Below are 20,600 nucleotides of genomic sequence, written 5' to 3' on the forward strand. Positions count from 1 at the left end.
GCGTTCAAGTGGAAGAGGTTATTCCTATGGTGTGTTGAAAATCCCTTTGATCCTACCAAGGGGCAGGAGGATGTCATTCCTCCTTACCTTCTATATCTAGCTAAAACGGGTTTGAAATATGCCTCAATCAGGGTTCATTTGTCAGCCATTACGGCATACAGAAAGTCACCCAGTCAACCTTCTTTTTTCCAAATGCAGGTGGTTAAGGACTTCTTACAGGGGTTGAAGAAAGTATATCCCCCTGTTCGAAACCCGTCTCCTCCATGGGAGTTGAATCTGGTGCTGGCCAAATTAATGGGTCCCCCTTTTGAGCCCATTCACAAAGCCTCTTTACAGCACCTGACGTGGAAGGCCGCTTTTCTGGTAGCATTAACATCAGCGCGCAGAGCAAGTGAAATCCAAGCTCTGTGTGCAAAAGAGCCTTATACCGTTTTTCACCACAACAGGGTAGAATTAAAGGCTCACCCTTCCTTTTTGCCTAAAGTTGTATCTGATTTTCATATTAATCAGTCAATCTCCCTACCGTCCTTTTTTCCAAACCCAGCAACTACTGCCGAGAGGTCGCTACATTCCATGAACCTCAAAAGAGTGCTTAAATTCTATCTAGAGGGTACCAAGGGCATCAGAAAATCGGATCAATTGTTTTTAAATCATGGTGCCATGAGAACAGGCACACCAGCCTCTAAAAGAGTCATTTCAAGATGGATAGTGTCCTGTATAAAATTGGCTAACCAGCTGGCTCATAAACCCTTGTTGTTTTCTCCTAAAGCACACTCCTCTAGGGGGAAAGCGGCCACAGTAGCTTTCTTGCATGATGTTCCAATGTCAGAGATTTGCAAGGCTGCAACCTGGAGATCGGTTCATACCTTCACAAGGCATTACTGTCTAGAATCCGATTCCAGGGCTGATACTCAAGTGGGCCAGGCCTCCTTGAGGTACCTTTTCGGATAGTGATCTATCTGTCCAGGCTTGGTTATCTAAGCTGATTAGTTAATTTACCGTTATGTTCCTTTGCCCGCAGGTGGTTGAGGTGAGGCTCGCTATTCTATTCTGGTGCTTATGACTATTGATGCGGATCCCCTGGAAGAGAAGGATTAGTTACTTACCTGTAACCCTAGTTCTCTTCCAGGGGTATCCTCATCAAAGTCATAAGCAACCCCCCCACCTCCCCGGGCAAAGGATTTTGGTATTTTAAGGTTATTAGCAACTCTTTGTGCCATGGCTTTTTGAATCACCGCAAAGAACAACTGACCTAACAGTCACCCCTGAGGCATGATGGGAAGCTGGGGGTCATGACCTCCTTAAAGGCACGGTACCAGTTTATCTCTATGTTGCTATGAGTTAGCTTTTCAGTCTTTTTAGACTTTGTTTTTGCAATGCAGCCTGGGAGCTGTATATGCTACAGTCATATGTGAGAGTTTTCTAGTGACTGCTGAGCATTAAAACAGTTTCAAAACATGTTTCTTGTTTCTTATGCTTGTTTTATGATGTAATGGGGAGTTCTTACAGCATTATGCAGCTCTGGTGTTGATAAGGCTGCAATTGCTTACATATATATACATGTGTGTGTGTATATATATATATATATATATATATATATATATATATATATATATATGTATGTGGGGGGCACATATGATTGTTTCCGGGGTCCAGCGCATGGGCGGGAATATTCTAGTGCATATGACTTTGTTGAGGATACCCCTGGAAGAGAACTAGGATTACAGGTAAGTAACTAATCCTTTTGGACCAGGAGGCTCAAATGTCTACTCTAAATAATAGTACTAATAACTATATTGCCAGTGCTCCCATTTATAATCTATCTGGGAATCTCCTCTCAGACAGTGAAGATTTCTGTACTTAGAAAAGGTTTGTCTTTTGTTCTTTAACTGTACAAAACCCCATCTCCACTAAAACAGATGCTGCAATTTCTTTGTAAAATAAGGCTTAAAGTTTATTTCGCTGGCAGTGAGCTTATGATTGAAGAGAATATTAGTGATTTTAAAAACAAATCTAGCTTCTGTTGTTCCATCTCCATCATGCAGTCGCAACTTTTGGCATTTGAAAATACCATTCTGAGAGAGACGACTGAACACCAAGGAATTTTATTTCAAACCCAATTGTACCAAAACAAAGAGGGAGGCATTATATCATCTTGCCACTAATGACTCAATCATAGTCAAACCTGCTGAAAAAGAGGGTATAGTGGTGCTTGATAGCGAAACATATCAGGAATGTGTAATACCTCTAGCCCGACGCCCAGGACATATTGTTTGGGGTCAAGGGCAACAAGTTTTCATGTGTATTTTGTCCTTGGGACAAGTAGGCCCAACCCCCTGCAGCACAAACTCATTGGCTGCCAGTTTGCAGTACCACATTATGGATCAGGGAAGGGCGCTGTCTGCAGTCTAGGTAATAATTTTGCCCATGTGGTAATGCTATTCAAACTTGTAATCATGGGTTATTAATTGAAAGCCTTGATTATTAGGGTGAGCTCTCTAAGTAAATGTAGTAAGCTCCGACTGCAGTGGTTCCAGTATAAAAATGTGCATTTGTGTTTAAAAAAGTTTAGCAATATGAGGCTATGTATAATGCTCCACAATGCTATCTGATTTGATGCAAATATGTGCTTAAGCTTGAAAGCAAGATTGAAGATTCTTTGATGTCAAAATAAAATGTTCATAAAAAAATAAAAGCAGATTGTTTTTTGTTTTTTTTGCTTAACTATATATAACATTTCAGGTATCATATTTTTGCAGCATCATTTAGTAATATGTGTTGATGCATGCATTTCCCAGAAATATTCATAATGGAAAATCAGTGTAACCAGTTTCAATAAGAGTATGGGAAACAAAAACAAGCATTAGCAAAGCCAGTAGGTCTGAAATTGTTGGTCAGCTTTTTTAGTTTTGTCAATGTGTGACTTGTTTTGGCACGGTTTTTGTAAAACCATATTAGTGTGGGAGCTGCGGGGCTCTCACCATTACATTTATAACAAACATTGGCAAAGATGTTTTTTTGGTCTCAAATGCACACACTGCCACAGTAGTTACTGGCACTGAACAAAACTACTTAGTGTGCCGATTTGCTCCTTGAGAAAGAGCAGAATGCTGTCACTCACAGTGAAGCGAGCCGAGACAGAATTTGAATAAACACAAAAGGTCCTGGTCAACGCAAGACCAAATTAGGGGCCCAATTATTAAAGAAAGTCTCAAAAGTGCACCCATGGTACATGTGCTTGCATTAAGTGCAGCTATAAGTCTTTCATGAATTTACAGAAGTAGGACTAGAAATAGTACTCCTAGAAAATATTTGTGAACTGCATTTTATCATGAACAAACATGTATGTGTAGATTTGCTCATGCGAAAATCATGAGTGTTTACAAGTTCACATTCCCTCTAACCACTATTTTTCCAACTTTGGATGAAGGTTTACATCTGCTGTTGTCTGGAGTAAATTGCCAGCTTTTCACAGTTTGGGGGAAGATTAGAGAAGAGTTGGTGAAAACCCTTAAAACTTGCAAGTTAGTAGGTTTGCACAGACTCAAAAGGACATTCTAACCCTGTAACTATTGTTTACCACTACCTTCATCCCCAGTATGTAAATCTGTGGAAACGTGGCATCGTAAGCGGATTGCAAGTATACAAACACTGTTATGGTATGAGCCCTGGCATAGTCAGAGAGGCTATATCAGAGCTCTTATATAATGAGATTGCTGCCATAATTTGTTGCTGCACTACATGGCACCAAAGGGGCAAGTGAATTTTGTTAAATGGCAAGTTGATTTATGAAGCAACCTGCCCCATAGATAGATATTTTATTAAAGTCCACGCCTCTGAATATGATAGAGATTTTCTGCAGCAACTAAATAATTTTGCACATTACCGGCAAATTACTGAAGATCGAAGAAAGACCTAGTGGGTAAAATTAAAGAAATTACCTAGCCAGCGCTTGATGAGAGTTGGATATACGCTAAGGACTATGATTTCCTTAAAAAAAAGATCCAGCAGATTACAGAGGACATCCTAGAACTCTTAAAGAGAATCTTCTTTATGGTCAGTTTCTCCGGATCAGGAGGAACTGCACCAATAAGGAAGATTACTTTAAAAATGTCAACATCTTGCCTAAAAACTTACTGATAGTGTGTACCCCAAGAAATTGGTGAGAACATCTTTAAAAATAGCCTGTTGAACCCCATGCAAGACTCTGCTTGTACCTAAGAAGAAAAACAACACAAACCCTCTCACATGTACACTGACATACAACCCTAAACCTAACAAAATAAAAATACAAATTTTAATACATTGGAAAAACCTTGGCTGAATTAAATATCCCCAAACCAATGTTTTCATTTAAAAAGGGAACAAATCTGCATCAAACCCCTAGTACAAGTCTGTAGAACCATTGAAAAAACGAAATGGTTGCCTCAGATGTCGGGACTGCTACCGGTCACTTTGTGTCAGAATTGTTCTGAGTTTGATTCTCCTGTTCCAACATGGTCACGACTTGCGTGATCACGTGACTTTACTTTTCCCATCACACATTGTGTAATAGGGATCGGTGCATGCATGTGTTGTAGATAGCGGTGTGAATGCAACCGACCAAGTCGTTAGTTGTACGTGGGATTCATGCCCCGTCGATGTTGCAGCACATTATGTCTCCGCTTTGATCTGCAGGAAAGCGCTTTGGGATTTTTGACCACTTTGTTATCCTCCGCTATGCCAGGGATATAGCTTTATATATATTTGGGTTATAATTAGGCGATTTTGGAGCCTGCCCAACTGACATCTGGAGTATGTCTTGCTCTCCCTGCTTATACTGATTCCAGCCTGCCTTTCAGCGCCAGCCTCCGTTGTGGCAAGAAGGCAAAATACTTTCATGCTGATAACCTGTGGAGTTTACAAGCTGCAGTATTTAAACCCTAAGCTAGGCACTGCAGTAAGCCACACTCTGTCGCTTTCTCTGTCTTTCTATTTGATGGTGGCACCATTCGGGATACTACCCTGGCTAAAATGGATATAGCATGTTAAACTTAACATGGTGTATGGGCGCTCTGGTAATTTGGTCTTATCTATCGGTTGGCTCGAAATAGCACTAACATAAGTCAGCTGGTTTCTCACTGATTGGCCTTGTGAGGGGCGCAGTCTCTCTTTCCCCTTCTTTGTGTCTCTGGTAGCATAGCTGTTTTTTGATGGCGATCTAAGTATTGGTTATTGTTATACTTAGTAATTTTGGGGTGTCTCCATGCCACTGGAATCCAGCTATCCAGGCTGATGAGGGCTGAAAGCCTGAAACCGGTCCTTGGATGCTTGTTTCCAGTCCAGGGAGGACCTGGCTTGGCAGTTCGGGCTAGACTGTTCCCATGGGTCACAGGGTCAAGACTGATTTGCATATGGCTGGGTTCAAACTGTAATTGCATGGTGAGCAAATAAACGATGGATTTAGGCCCAGATCTCTGTACTGGGGTGAATATATGACATTGATCTGCATTCTGCTCATTACCTGTTGTTTTTGCATTTTTAATCAGTGGCTAAAACGTGTCAACTTTTCTTGTTGGAATGAGTCTAATGGATCTTAATTCCCTAAAGATTAAAATAGTAATAGGAGGAATTTGAAGGTTCTTTTGACTCTTTACTTATTGTGCAGAAAGGACTATTTTTCAGGTGGATTCTTTGTCGAAAAATCCTGAATAACCATCTTTGTTTTCATAATAACAGGAGGAAGTTATTACCCTTTGAAGTACATCTGCTGAAAGGAAAGAAAAATACACATATATATATATATATATATATATATATATATATACACTAGTGATTGCATAAAGGAGTGCATATAAATGGCATGAATTTTAATATGTAATATACAAATATTGTTTTGAATGCTTAATGTTTGTTTTGGCCAGTCACCTGTATATAGGATTGCAGTTTGGTGGTATGAATACAAAAGGGTTGGCATTGTGTAATATATTTAATGATTGAGATTAAAAGAAATGCATATTCCTTGTTAATTCATTTTCTCATTGAGTTGTACGCCTTGAATATCCGCTAGATATTATTTTATAGTTCTAGTCCAGGCACTAGGTAGGTGTATGGGCAAACCCTTTGTTTGAAACGTTTTTTTAAGAACTTTATTTTTTCAGGTTTTACACACGTTCACAACGTTGTAGTTAGTAGCTGACAATGGCTGGCAAGGCAAGGAAGCATATACACGCTATGCACATTATTATCATGACCAATACGGTTCGGGGACCATACATCATTCCACAGTATCTTTGTCAGTACTTTCACCGGACACCATCGCAGGATCAGGATCTGATAGAGAGGCACAGAGATCTCTCCATTTGGCCAGGTTGTTGCCGCCTTTTCATCCGGCCTACTATGAACATGTGACTCTTCAGACAAAGGCTACTCCATCACATCTTTCAGGTGCTCTCTACCCCTTCCATGTTATGGCTACCCTCCGTCTGACTAAAAGCAACACTAATTGTACATATTTATAGGGCACAGGCTTTCCCACAAGACAAGCCAAAAAGCATACACTCATAAAAATATAAATATGTGCAACAATATTGCTTGAAAAACAATATACAGCCCTTCTTACAGGGGCCAAATGAAGATTCTAACTCCTCTCTGGGATTGTCTGTGGGAGTAATGGCCCCAAAGCCCTTGCCTACCATGTTAATCGGTGACATTCCTTGAAACACAATACCAGTTTGTAGACTTCAGAGCTGTGTAATAATAATCCACCTTAAAGGTCTATTGGCTTTAACATTTCTTTTTACAGTAAATACATCAAGCCTAATGTCTTTGTGATAACCATCAGATTAAATCTATGGCATCTAAAATAGAACTATAGGCTGTAGACTTACCTTTTCACCACAACCAACTCCGTGCTTCTTCATTAAACATTAGCTTTCACACAGGATAACTATCAGGCATTTATTCCGAACATAAGAACTAAGTACAAAATGACTGTTGCCAAAAGAATATACAACTGCTTCTAAGAGGGTTTTACAATGACTGTAAAAGTGCAGATTTTCTGTCCCCGTGATTTGTGGCACAGGTAGATAGCCTTTAATACAGTGTGATAGAAGTCCCCTCTTTAAAGACTTATTTTCTTTGACATACACTTGCCACACTAAATATGTTGGGCAGAGTGTCTTTCTGGTAACCTTTCATAATAAACAGATCAGACATATAGCCCCTGAAATAACATTCCCCAATGAACCAGTCACGCCTGTAGCCTTTATTATTTGCTTGTCACCATAACAAACTCTGACATAGTGCATAGCGCAAAAGCTTTCTACAAGGCAGCCATATGACATACAGTCATAAAATTACACATACGTACAGATTGACAGTGGGCAAAACATAAAACCGGTATTATCTGAAAGAAACAGGTTAGTATTAGATTCCTTACCTTCGAATATCCCCAGGCGTCAGACTGGATCCGGAAATTTTTGCGTAGCAGTACCCTTGCGCGTCAGTAGACGTCTTCTGCGGCTCCGCGTCCGTCGTCGGCGCCGTGGTGACGTCGTCGGAGTACTTAGACGCCGCCTCCGCGTGCTGACGTCAGTTCTTTTTTCCGCGCCAGCAGCGCAGATCCGGAAAAAGTGGTACCTTAGTAATTTTTTGACTAAACTTTTTTCAGATCTTTTTGATCATTCTTTCGAGTCTTCGACTCCGATCGTTGCTGGTAGGGATTCCAGGTTTTAAACCTTGAGGACTGCGACCGGCGGATGTCGGTCACCGACCCTCACTGCCGGTGCCTCCACTGTCTCGGCGTCGATCACGACGGCAAGGCCTGCTCCGACTGCCGGGCCTTAACATCGAAAGCTAGGCGGGAGCGGTCCCGCACGCGGCTTGAGCTCCGGCAGTCGGCCCCACGCCGCGAGAGGTCCCGGTCCGGACGGAGGTCGAGGGACCGGTCGCGGGGTCGAAGCCATCATAGCTCCGGGAGTCGACATCACTCCTCAGGTTCGAAGTCATCAGGTAAGCACAAGAAGTAGAAGAGACGTCATCGCTCTTCCGACTCCCCTCTCTCCCCCCCCCCCCCCCCCCCCCAACGCTCGGGCGACACGGCCGGGGGTTCGGGTGACACCGCCCACGCGGCTCAGTCGGGACCTGCCCCATACCCTCCGGTCCCTGGGCAGCAAGCGACGCCGGAGGAGATCGAGCGCTTCCTCATGGACGATGAGGTCCCTCACTCCTCCGGCGGGTTCTGTGGCACCTTCGGGCGAAGCGGACCCGTCTGGGGGCCCTAGCGGGTCGGGTGCTACGGCCCCGACGCCGGCGGGTGCTATGTCCCGACGCCTTCGGCCCGGCGCCTTCGGGCCCCACTGGATCCGCTTCTGGATCCGGGTCGTCGCCGGTTGACCTGACGACCTCACCGGCGCCAGTCCCTCAGGTGTCACCTCCGGCGCGTCTTCGAGCGGCGCTGTCCCCGATGCCTCCCTCGATCCGGAGCGGCGCCGCTCTCGATGCCGCTTGGGGAGTTTTACTTCTATGAACCGGCCCCATCATTTGACAACCCTGATTATCAGGAGATGGGTGATGAGGAGTATTGGGAGGGGTCTGAGGACCCTCTGACACGTGAGTGTCAGTCCAACTATCAGTAGGAGCACAGAGGGAATCAAACAGGGTCGCCCTCCACTCAGAACTAGATACACAACAAAAGACCCTGTCGAGTGGACGTCTACATATGTCAGTTACTCGGGGATAAACCAGTCTGACTGTACTGATAACTATTCCAATCCCTTATAATTTGTAAGGGAATACTTCACTGCTTTGCGTCCCAATTTTAATGTTAAGAACAGCCCAACTTCCTTGACAGCGACACAGAACAAAGAATTGCAGATTGTCTGACCTTCCACGGTCAATACCAATTATCCACACCAGCAACGTTGGATCAATATCTATATAGGAAAAATGCGTGAGAAAACAAATGACACCTCACGGAAACACCACCAACGGGGTAACTGGTATGTAATTTCCACACAAGCCCCTGTCTCATCATCAGTAGTCACTTGTTTCTCAAAGCAAGTAGAAAAAGGAGTGTCCAAAACAAACAACCAAGAAAGTGTAACAAACAGTGGGAAGCAGAGGCATCTGCTAGTGACAAACACAAAACATAAAGTAGTGCACACAACACAGCAACCAGATCCCATTAACCAATTTTATTCATAGGGAAACAGGTGTGCTGTACCAATAAAAAGGCTGATAGCTATTCCTGCATATCATTACCTATTTAAAATGCCGACATGTTTCCCTGCCACCACAGTTTTGGCAGGGCTCCACTATATGCTGCCACTCCACTCTTGGACACTTGTTCTGTGTTAACCAGAGTCAGCCTAGGTTGATCAAACCGGCCGCCCCGGGGTAGAAACGGATGCTGGGGTACTCCTAATGTGAGTCCTCGCTTTCACCTGGCTTTAAAGCTCGTGGTGTATCCAGCTTAACTCTTTGTCTCGTCCACCACATCCACACAAACACCCCACGTGAAAGAATCAACCAAAAGTGTAATTCTCACCATTAAAATTGAGAAGCTTGCTGGCCACTATGACATTTATTCTGGGCTGCAAGCCTATCAAATTAAAAATGGCTTCTATTATAGCCAACCTATTATCAAATTGCAGACATGTTTCGTTGCTATATACTTTCGCAACTTCGTCAGGGCTTACAGGGGTTTCGTCCTTACACTCTTTCCACAGTGTTTTTTCAGTTCAACACCTGGAGGTGGCAAAGTTACCAAATACCAGCACACCTCCTGCCTGGGTCATCGTGTCAAAAGATCACGTATCCCAGCGCGAACCCACTGTACTGCTGAGGTTCGCTGCCGCATCCCACCGGCGTTATAGGAGCAACAACCTAGGTTGTTGGCAATTTGATAATAGGTTAGCTATAATAGAAGCCATTTTTAATTTGATAGGCTTGCAGCCCAGAATAAATGTCATAGTGGCCAGCAAGCTTCTCAATTTTAATGGTGAGAATTACATTTTTGGTTGATTCTTTCACGTGGGGTGTTTGTGTGGATGTGTACACTTGTGGGAGTTATTATTCGTCTCTCCCGTAATAGTGAAATTAAATATTTTTTTGATTTCACTTTTTTTTTATTTCACTCTTTTTCTTTCCTTTCCTCTTTCCTTCACGAGTGAGAGGGAGTCACCGATGATAAGCGGGTAAAACTGGTAATCATTAGCCAGTAACCCCTTGTGGCGGTTCTTCCGTGAGGGGCTCTCTCTCTCTTCTCACATTTTTTCACTGTTTGGAATGTGTGATTTGAAGGTGGTAGCTGATGTGTGGTTCGTTTATGAATTTGACACAGTGACTTATAGGAATAAATGAAATTCCTATAATAAGGAAACAAGAAAAAAGTGGGTTTCCTCATTAGGTCATGTTTATATTGAAATATGTGTCTGATAGGAGGAGGCCCTTGTTGTATGTATCAGGTCTTAGCTGCCCTGGACCCAGGAAACTGGATGGTAGCGTTGGACTTGCAGGACCCTTATTTCCACATCCCCGTCCTGCCGGCCCACCGGCTCTACCTGCGGTTCACGGTAGGCCACAAGCACTTTCAGTTTACCGTGCTCCCCTTCGGCCTTACCAGCGCCCCACGGGTGTTCACGAAGGTGATGGCGGTGGTCGCAGCTCATCTGCGCAGGTTAGGGGTTTCAGTCTTCCCCTACCTCGACAACTGGTTGTTGAAGGCGGGCTCGCCCCAGACAGTCGTCAACCACCTCCAGACGACGGCAGACCTCCTGCACCAGCTGGAGTTTTCCATCAATGTGCCGAAGTCACACCTGTGTCCCTCTCAGAAGCTCCTCTTCATCGGATCGGTTCTAGACTCGGCGCAGTTTCGGGTTTACCCTCGCGAACAGTGGGTTCGGGATATTCAGGCTCTGATTACACTCTTTCAGCCTCTATCCCGGATCTCGGTCAGGTTGACGCTGTGGCTTCTGGGGCTGATGGGCTCCTGCATCCTCCTGGTGCATCACGCCAGGTGGCGGATGCGGGCTCTGCAGTGGAACCTGAAGTTTCAGTGGGCCCAGCATCAGGGCAACCTGTCCGACCATGTCCTGATCTCGGAGGGCACTGCCAGACAGCTGCAGTGGTGGCTCACGGACCGTGATTGGGTCAGCAGCTGATCCCTCTCCATTCCCCACCCGGAGCACGTGGTTGTGACGGACGCGTCCCTCCAGGACTGGGGAGGCCACATGGGAGAGGCGGAGATCAGAGGCCTCTAGTCTCCGGCGGAGTCCCGGCTCCATATCAACCTTTTGGAGCTGCGGGCAATTTTTACATATTTTTTTGTAAATACATTTTATTGGTATTCGCAAACAAAATGAGCATCATAAATAACACAACAGGTCATTTTATCGACATTGCGCACAACATTAAATGACACTCTGAGCCCGCAAGGACAAACCTACCCCCCCCTCCCCCTTCCAAAACCCCCACTCCCTGTCAGTGCGCCTGCGATAAAACATAAAAAGCTCATATTACATGGGTATACACCGTAAATCAAAAATTCTCCTCAGTATGTGATGCAAAGGGGACGTTTTCTCAAGACAAACCTGTTGGGGAAAACTCTACCCATCCTTCCTACGCTAGGTTCGGGTCCAGTTGGCAATGCGTCCCTAATCCCCATCTTCCTCTCCCTCACTTGAACCCTCCGCAGGGGTCTGGAGTGCTGTTACCAGAGCCTCCCAAGCTCTAGCTACTGCTAGGGATTTATCATTATCTAATCGCTTGGCTTGCTGCAGTCGGAGCGTTCCCTCAGCTTGTGCCCAACGCAGTAGATTCGCCTTCCACCTCAGATAACTAGGGCCTACGTTCAATTTCCAATGCATGGTAAGTTCTCTCTTGGCCAGAATCAAACCAAGGTCGTAAAATTTGCTAGTAACTTTTGACCGGGAGGTATGTGGAAATTATAATAATAAACAGGTTCCCATGTCCGGCTCAATCTGCCGGCCTGTGGCAGTATTCAAACAATCCACCACTGCCGTCCAGTAGTTTGTCAGGTGTGGACATGACCAAAACATGTGGGAGAAATCAGCTCCATCGACTCTACACCTCAGGCATTGTGAGGGAGCGCCGCTAAAGGAGCTGCGGGCGATTCATCTAGCACTGCAGGCATTCCTCCCCTCTGTCCGGGGGAGTGTAGTGCAGGTGTTCACGGACAACACCACCGCCATGTAGTACTGCAACAAACAGGGCGGGGTGGGGTCGTGGACCCTCTGTTAAGAGGCTCTGCGCCTTTGGCAGTGGCTGGGACTGCAGGGCGTGACCCTGATGGTTCAGCACCTGGCAGGTTCTCTGAACGCCAGGGCGGATGAGCTCAGCCGGAGGTGCATGATGGATCACGAATGGCGTCTGAACTCGAACGTGGCGCAAGGCCTCTTTCAGCAGTGGGGAGAGCCTTGGTTAGATCTATTCGCCACCGAAGAGAACGCGCAATGTCATCCGTTTTGCGCGTTGGAATTTCCAAGGCGACACTCGCTCGGAGACGCTTTTCGTCGCGATTAGAGTTGCGGTCTGTTGTACTCCTTTCCGCCTATACCACTTCTGCCCAGAGGGCTGAAGAAGATCAAACGCAACCGGGCCCAAGTCATCGTTGTGGCTCCGGACTGGGCAAGAATGTACTGGTATCCTGAGCTACTCAGTTTGTAGTCGATCCCCCGGTTCGTCTGCCTCTTCAGGAGGACCTTCTGTCGCAGCAGCAGGGGACGGTCCTCCACCCGAACCTGTCCAGTCTCCACCTCCATGCTTGGAGATTGAGCGGCGACAGTGGAGGCCATTTGACTTGCCTCCTGAAGTCTGTAATGTCATTCTGGCAGCCAGGCGTCCCTCCACAAAGTCGGTATACGCCTTCAGGTGGAACAGATTTGTGGCATGGTGCACAGCAAAGGCTGTGGATCCTCTCTCTGCCCCTCTTTCTGAGGTTCTCCTCTTCCTTCTTTCTCTTGCCCAGCAGGGCTCTGCTCTGGGCACTATCAAGGGCTACCTTTCTGCCCTTTCAGCCTTTCTAGGGCTGCCTGATCAGCTATCCTTGTTCAAGTCCCCTATTGTTACCCGTTTTCTGAAAGGCATCACACACATATTCCCCCCTGTTCCGTTTGTGATGCCTCAGTGGGAATTGACCTTGTTCTTACCTTTCTGATGTGCGCTCCCTTTGAGCCACTTCACAACTGTCCTCTCCGCCTTCTTACTCTGAAGACTGCTTTCCTGGTTGCCATCACCTCTGTCAGGAGAGTGAGTGAGCTCCAGGCTCTTTCGTGCAAACCCCCTTTCCTTTCTGTCCATCCGGACAAGGTTGTGTTGCGGACTAGACCCTCTTTCCTGCCCAAGGTTGTCACGGCCTTCCACATCGGGCAGTCTATCACCTTGCCCGCCTTCTTCCCGCCATCGCATCCCTCAAAAGAGGAAGAGCGGCTCCACCGTCTGGACCCAAAACGTGCACTCTCGTTCTATATAGATTCCACACGCCAGTTCCGGGTGGATGACCAACTCTTTGTTGGTTACGTGGGAGCTAAGAAGGGACGGGTGGTGCACATGCAGACCATCTCTCTTTGGTTCGTCTTGGGTATCAAGGCTTGTTACTCCTTGGCGAAAAAGGAGTCTCCTTTTGGCCTGAGGGCCCATTCCACTCGGGCCACGGCGGCTACCACTGCCCTGGGCCGGGGAGTCCCCTTACAGGACATCTGTCAGGCAGCTACGTGGGCATCGCTGCACACGTTTGCAAGACACTACTGCCTGGACAGCCAAGTCCGGATGGATGGTTTCTTTGGCCTTTCCGTCCTCCAGGACTTTCTGGTGTGATTATTGGTTCGCAGACCCACCACCGGGGTTGGTATTGCTGGGGTATCTATTCTAAGGTAAGGAATCTAATACTAACCTGTTTCTTTCCGATGAACAAGTTACTTACCTTCGGTAACGATATATCTGTAAGAAACAGTAGTTAGTATTAGATTCCTTACTGCCCCACCCATCCTCCCCGTTCTACGAACCGATATATAGGGTTAAGGTCACCCCCTTTCAGGGCCCTAGTTTTAATGGCTCTGCGTTTCTGGCACGGAAAAGCTTTGTCTAAGAACTGACGTCAGCACGCGGAGGCGGCGTCTAAGTACTCCGACGTCACCACGGTGCCCACGACGCCGAAGACGGACGCGGAGCCGCAAACGACGCCTACCGACGAGCAAGGGTACTGCTACGCAAAAATATCCGGATCCAGTCTGACGCCTGGGGATATTCTAAGGTACGGAATCTAATACTAACTACTGTTTCTTACAGATATATCGTTACCGAAGGTAAGTAACTTGTTCATCAACATGAAAACCTTTAAACTCCAGGAGTTTTGAATATGGGGTTGCGTGGGGCGGGCTGCAGCAAACCCTTTCCTACTACTATAATCATTGAGTCTGCATGTAGCACAATACCTGTCTACAGTCTTTTTAACAAAGTGTTAGAGCAAGCCACCCTTAAAGGCCCATTGGCCTTAGCATATGCTTTTCACAAAAAGCCAGACCTACTGCTTATGTTGTAACCCATCATAAACAACATATCTGACCGATAGCATCTGAATGAGCTTTTTGCAATGAATCAATATGGCTTTTAGCCTTTGTCATTGGCTTGTCATCATAACCAACACAAGGCTAATGTATTGCTTATAAGCTTTCCCACAACGCAGCCATAAAATTGAAAATATTTACAAATTTACAGTTGGTTATACAATATACACCGCCGCCTAGGAAGGCTTAAGAAAGATTATCATAGGGAAAATCTTCTACTCCCAGTGTCAGAGAAGCTACCCAACTAAAAATATTTTGTACTATGGTAATCTTTGAGAGTCCATGTAACCGAGTACTGTTTTGTACGCTTTAACATACTGTTGTATCAACTCACCCTTAAATGCCTTTTGGCTGTATCATATGCTTCTCAGTTTCTACATCAAGCCTACCGCCTTTGTCCTACATTTTCATAGTCAATATATCGAGCATTTAGCTTTTATCATTGTCTTGTCTCCATAAGAAAGTCGTATTAAGGGTAAGTTTTACCACAAACCAAGACGTCGCAGCACAAAACATCTGGCCAATGAAATGCTGTACTCAAGCCATCTACATGTGGCTAAAATGTAATGTGGGCTAAAAAAAATTTAAGTTCAAATAGTTTAATTTCTACATCTAGCTTAATAATCAGGATTTTTCCAACTTGTGTCTGGGGAGGAGACGCATGTTAGTAAACTGTTATTGGAGGTAACAGACTTTCCTCCACTTTCTCTTATTCATATATTTGCACATTAAAGACTTTGTTTTGAAATGTATAATTCCCATGCGAAGTGTTGCACAAGCATAGTTAATTAAACTATTTTGAGATCCTGATGTTATTAATTCATTTTTCTTTTACTTTTTTTCATAAAAAATGACGTTAAAATGTATTCATTGCAAAGTTTGGTACATTTTGTTTTATTTATTTATTTGTTACACAAAAATAGGTTACTTCTACTGCTCCTCATTCTGGCAATGTCAAGAGCATGTCAAATTTGCCACCACCAGCGCCTCCAGTTGGAAGTAAAGGAAATGTTCGAGGACCAACTTCTAGCAATGTATCTTCAGCAAATCACAGCAACCCTCCCCCTGTGGCTATTGTCGCAGGACACAAGGAAAGTATTGTATAGCAATGGAAACATTGTTCTGAAGAATGATTTTTTAATGTTTATGTATTTCAAGAGAGTTACCTGGACCTGTGATGGAGCATTGTGTTACCAATTGATGCGGAGGGACTCCGCCAGTTTTTAGGCCACTAATTACAATAGTGCCTGTTTACTAATTAGCTTTCTTATGCATGTTGTTTCTTACACTGAAATGTGCAACCAGGCCTATTATTTACTTACATCTGCTCTTTTGACAGTCTGTTTATCCATGGTGACAATCCGTTTTTACATAGTTAAAGCTTTATTAACTGTTAGTTAATTGTGCTCTGCTCATCCGTTTGCATGTTTAATATGTAGTGTTAATGTGTGTTTAAAACTATTTAATGCATGATAATTTAATTAAAAGAAATACTAATTTTCATATGAAAATGTTTGCTACCTAACTAAAATTATCAAGCTTACACTTTGCTATTTGCATTGAAAAAATAAAAATAAACATTAATGTATCTTTTTAAAATTCCCAACAGGTTAATAATCCTCCTCTGCGTGTAAGCAATAACATGAGCACGTCACACGTGCCTCCTCCTCCACCAGCACCACCGGTGGGAAATAAGGGAGTGGTACAGGGACCAAGTTCTAGCAGTATGTCTGCATCAAATCACAGCAAGCACATTATTTCTTCTATGGTGTCCGGGCAGAAGGAAAGTATTGTTGAATCATGAAAGTCTCTTTAAATAACTTGTATTTTAAATTTTGATATGGCGTTTAAAACCGTTGTTGAAATAGATTAAATAAATCCGTCAGTCTCTGGTCACTGGTGGGATAGTGTTCTTATAGGCACCAGCTTGAAATCAATGTGGCTTTTGTGTATTTTTCTTGGCCTCCTTTAATGAGACCACGGTCGTAATTGGTGGAAGTTTTCTCTTTATTGTACCCTTCCATGATCATCCCAGGCTAGGGTGTTTGCGCACAAACTCGGGGGATCTAGTACCAGCTACTGAATGGCATGTCTGGAATATATGGATGTGCACTTTTTTGTATGAAAAATGTTGCCAATGCAAATAATTATTTTTAAACATTTTAAAAAGCCTAAGTTTTTTTTTTTGTTGCCTCCTGTTAACCACTGCAATTAAAATCAAATGTGAACCATAAGATGGAAGTAAAATAACCATCTTTTGTACACTGCGCTTGATATTAACACTGGCACAGATCATTTTTAATTATAAGTAAAAAGTGACCCTCATATCTTTTTTAAACAGATTCTTCCTAATGCTCCACATATGAGCAACACCATGAAATTTTCAAATGCACCAACCCAATCTGGACCTACTGCTAAAGTAGCTACTGTTCAAGGGCCAAGTTCCAGTAACACTTCACATCAGAATACCAGCAAACCCACAATCGTTGCTGCAAAAATGTCTGCACGTAAAGAAAGCATTGCTGTTGAAACCAGAGATGATGGCTACCAAGTAGACAAGGCAAGTTCTAATACACAACACACACAGTTTAATTATTGGGCTAATACAGATTTAACTGAGAATGTATTAAAAAATGGTGTAACTGTCAATCTAGAATTTAGCCCAGTATTTAGATTTTTTGTATTGCTTTAATTGATGCATCTATGTGAATTTTTTGGGGGGGTGGGGAGTTAGACATCTAATTAAAAGTGCAATCGCAACATTTCTTCATTTTCTTTTACATGGGGCTCTACCTGAGGACCTACGTTGTGCCCCTTTCTCCCACCTCTCCCTTGATAACATTGCACGTTTCTTCAATGTACTCATCATTATGACATCCTTGTTCCTTTCCCTGTTTTTTGTTAAGTTGGTGCTTATAGTAATATTACTGTTGTCTCGCCCTGCTAACAGAGTTAAGCACCTTAAGGAAATGTTTTTTAGGTGTCGCCTAGACAGCGTTGCGCTGTCTCTTTGAGATGTGCTGTATTCAGGTATGGACTTGAAGCTCCGCCCATCTTTTCAGTTGACTTCTGTTACTGTCCTTTCTAAATGGTTGCTTTTGATTCATGAATAGACTTAGTAGTCCCTCCTTAGTACCTCCTTTTCTACTTGATTAAGGACTTGCCCTTTTACTTGTGCTGTTAATCTGCACTATTTTCTCAAAATACTTTCTCCTACCAGCTGTTGCAGGCAGGACACCCTCTCCTGCAAGTGATTTTTTTTTTAATACCAGTGGGGCACGCCATATGTTTCACCGCCGCTTCCAACAATCAAAAGAAGCAGCATGACGCAAAGAGCCATCGTGTACATAAAACATTTTCTTCCCAGAACACGCTGGTTTTTATTTTTAACACGGCGCCCGTTTTGGGGGGTTTAAAAAAAAATGCATATCGCTCTTTATCACTGCGCCCGCTTTTACTACACAGGCGCACACATTTAACAATGGTGCCCGTGAATCGAAGCCCATCATTTCCTTCCCGCCCCAGGTGCTCGTTTAATTTTTCAGCATGGCGCCATCCCCCCCCCCCCCCCCCCCCCCACCCCCCCCTCAGCCTGGCCGCCATCTTTGGCAGAAGAGAGCGAGCTTTCTGTCCCAGACCAATAGAGAAACATCCCGTTAGGTGACACCCGTTCAAGGTCTGCAGTGCAAAGCCTCGTAGGAACCAGAGGGTCGAGGGGAGGGCAGAGAGGGAGAGTAAGGGAGATTGACTCATTGGGAAGGGAAAATGTTAGTGTGTATTGCGTATTGTTAGGGATGTGCTTGCATTTGTATGTATGCATTTATTGCCTTCTCTGTGTGAGCATGAATATTATTGCCTTCAGTTAGTGTGTATTTTTGGGTTATATGAGTGCGCCTCTGTGTGTTTGTGTGTGTGTGTGTGTGTGCGCGCGTGTCTACGAGTAATGCCGGACTGCGCTTGCATTTGTGCTGAGTGTGTATCTTGGTGCGTGTTTGTATGTGCTGTTAATCATATTCTGTGGGCATGCAGTGATATGTGAGAGTCCTTCTACAAGGGCGGGAACAGCCACCAGAGAACTGCATTGATAACATTGTAGTGAACCAATTAGTTTAAACAAATTCCCCCCTGCCTCCCCCCCACCCAAAGACAGGTGGTGAACTTCTATATAGTTGGCTGTACGTGCCTGTTAAAAATATAAAAGAGAAATAAAAACTCAGCTGTACATTGAGATCCTGTCTCTGTGCAGTATTTAGGAGAAACCTGCAGTGGCTCTGTGCCTTTGACTCTCACGTGGATAAGCGTGGCTCAATGGTTAGAGCGGCAGACCCTGATGCAGATGTCAGGTCCGGGACCAGGGTTCAATTCCCGCCTCGGCGGCTCTTGGACTCAATCTCCCCGGACCTGATAATTCTCGCCTCGGTGCCTAGTCTAATCATGGGTCCCACTCTGACTCTGGGCAATAGCTTGCTTAATCTCCACAACGGCCCCAGCAGCGCTTGGATGCCTGGCTTCACCTTGGGGGTGCCCAGGAGTGGACATCTCACAGGAAAGCCAGGAAGGGTTCCACAGCGGTATGAATACAGCGCTACAAGACCTCAGGGTAGAAGTGCGCTATATAAATACAAACACATTTACTTGTCACACCTCTGTCAAGCTCCCCACTGCTCCCATGCTCTGTGAAGACATTTTGTTCTAGCTGATCCATGTCTCTATCTCTCAGTACACCGTTTCCCTGTCTCTCATTCACTTTCTTGCACTCTTTCTAAGTGTCTCGCTCCCCCCAAATCTCGCTCACTATCCTTGCTTTTTCTCTCTCAATTAACCAGTCGACCCATGTCTCTCAATCTCACCCTCTTCCCTCTTACGTTTCCCTATCCCTTGACTCCTCATCTCTCTCCCCTTTCTGTCTCTTACCGTACACATCCCCTTGTCTTTTCATCCCACTCTAACCCTCTATCTCTTATTTAATCCACCCATCCTTGTTACACAATATATCTCTCCCTCTCTATTAATCTTTCATCCTACCCACCCCATTGTCTTCTCTCCCCCCTCTCTCTTGCTCTCTCACCTTACTCTTTCACCCAAGTTGCCTCATCTCTCTCCTCTGGCTCAGGATAGAGAATCATACTAAATTTAAGGCCTTATGTTATATGCATAAAATAAAACTGGGCACTGCACCTCAATATCTGAGCTCCCTAGCTCATTCATATCTTCCGACACGCCTGCTTCGATCCTCCCCTCAAGCCAAATTTCTAGTTCCCGGGTTCAAATTGTCACGTATAGGTGGGCAGTCCTTTTCTTTTCTGGTCCCATCACTGTGGCATACGCTACCCGCGCCGCTCCGGTACGAAACTACCTATCAAAACTTTTGTAAGGGCCTAAAAACTTGGCTAATCAATCAGTAGATGTTATCTTTTTCTTTCGCACTGTGTCAGATGGCCCCGGTAAACATCCGGGTAGCTGTGTGCCTTATAAATTTAATAATAATATGAGACATTAACAGTCTTAAAACTTTTTCGCTTATGGCACAAGAACAAATACTTATCCCACAAGGCGCGCTCTGCGAAACGTGCCCTGCTGCTGTATCTGGTGTCCTGTCGAAAGGTGTCAGATGTCCTAGCATTGTACATCACAGTTCAGATGTTTACTCCCCGAAGGGGTCACCCTTCATATCTCTAGACCCAGTAAAATTAGAAGGTGGTGTCATATCCAGCTTTTGATAAAGCCCCCAAATTGTGCGTGGTACGTTCTATAAAGGCGTACGAGAACATGATGGAGGAAGTCAGTCTGTCCGTACAACACCAGCTGTTAATCTCTCTCAGGAAACCTTTCAAAGACTGCACCCCTCCCACCAAAACTCGATGGATCCACATGTTCGTGCAAAAAATTTGGAGCTCATTTTGTCAGAGGTCCGATTGCCTTTAAAAAGCCTACACTGTAGGGGCTTGTCTAGGGGATATCATTAATGCTGCAGACTACACTTAGACTTTTGATTGCAAACCGATTCTGGACATGGCATCTTTGCTGGTGTAT

The 20,600-nt window shown here is 44.6% G+C and overlaps 1 protein-coding gene across 5 annotated transcripts in view; it reads left to right on the plus strand.

Annotated features, from left to right (window-relative positions):
- Positions 1–20,600, plus strand: part of SCAF11 (SR-related CTD associated factor 11) — an 867,779-nt gene that overhangs the window by 794,817 nt on the left and 52,362 nt on the right. For 4 of the 5 annotated variants that reach the window (XM_086919086.1, XM_086919088.1, XM_086919087.1 and 1 more), the window contains exons 16-18: positions 15,491–15,656; positions 16,175–16,348; positions 16,907–17,127. In XM_086919086.1, coding sequence (XP_086775212.1) covers positions 15,491–15,656; positions 16,175–16,348; positions 16,907–17,127 — 561 coding nt within the window. Of the gene's footprint in view, positions 1–15,490; positions 15,663–16,174; positions 16,355–16,906; positions 17,128–20,600 lie in introns of all 5 variants that reach the window. The other variant, XR_015295546.1, reaches the window with a different exon arrangement.

This window comes from Lissotriton vulgaris, chromosome 1_1, assembly GCF_964263255.1.
Source record: "Lissotriton vulgaris chromosome 1_1, aLisVul1.2, whole genome shotgun sequence".
NCBI lineage: Eukaryota > Metazoa > Chordata > Amphibia > Caudata > Salamandridae > Lissotriton > Lissotriton vulgaris.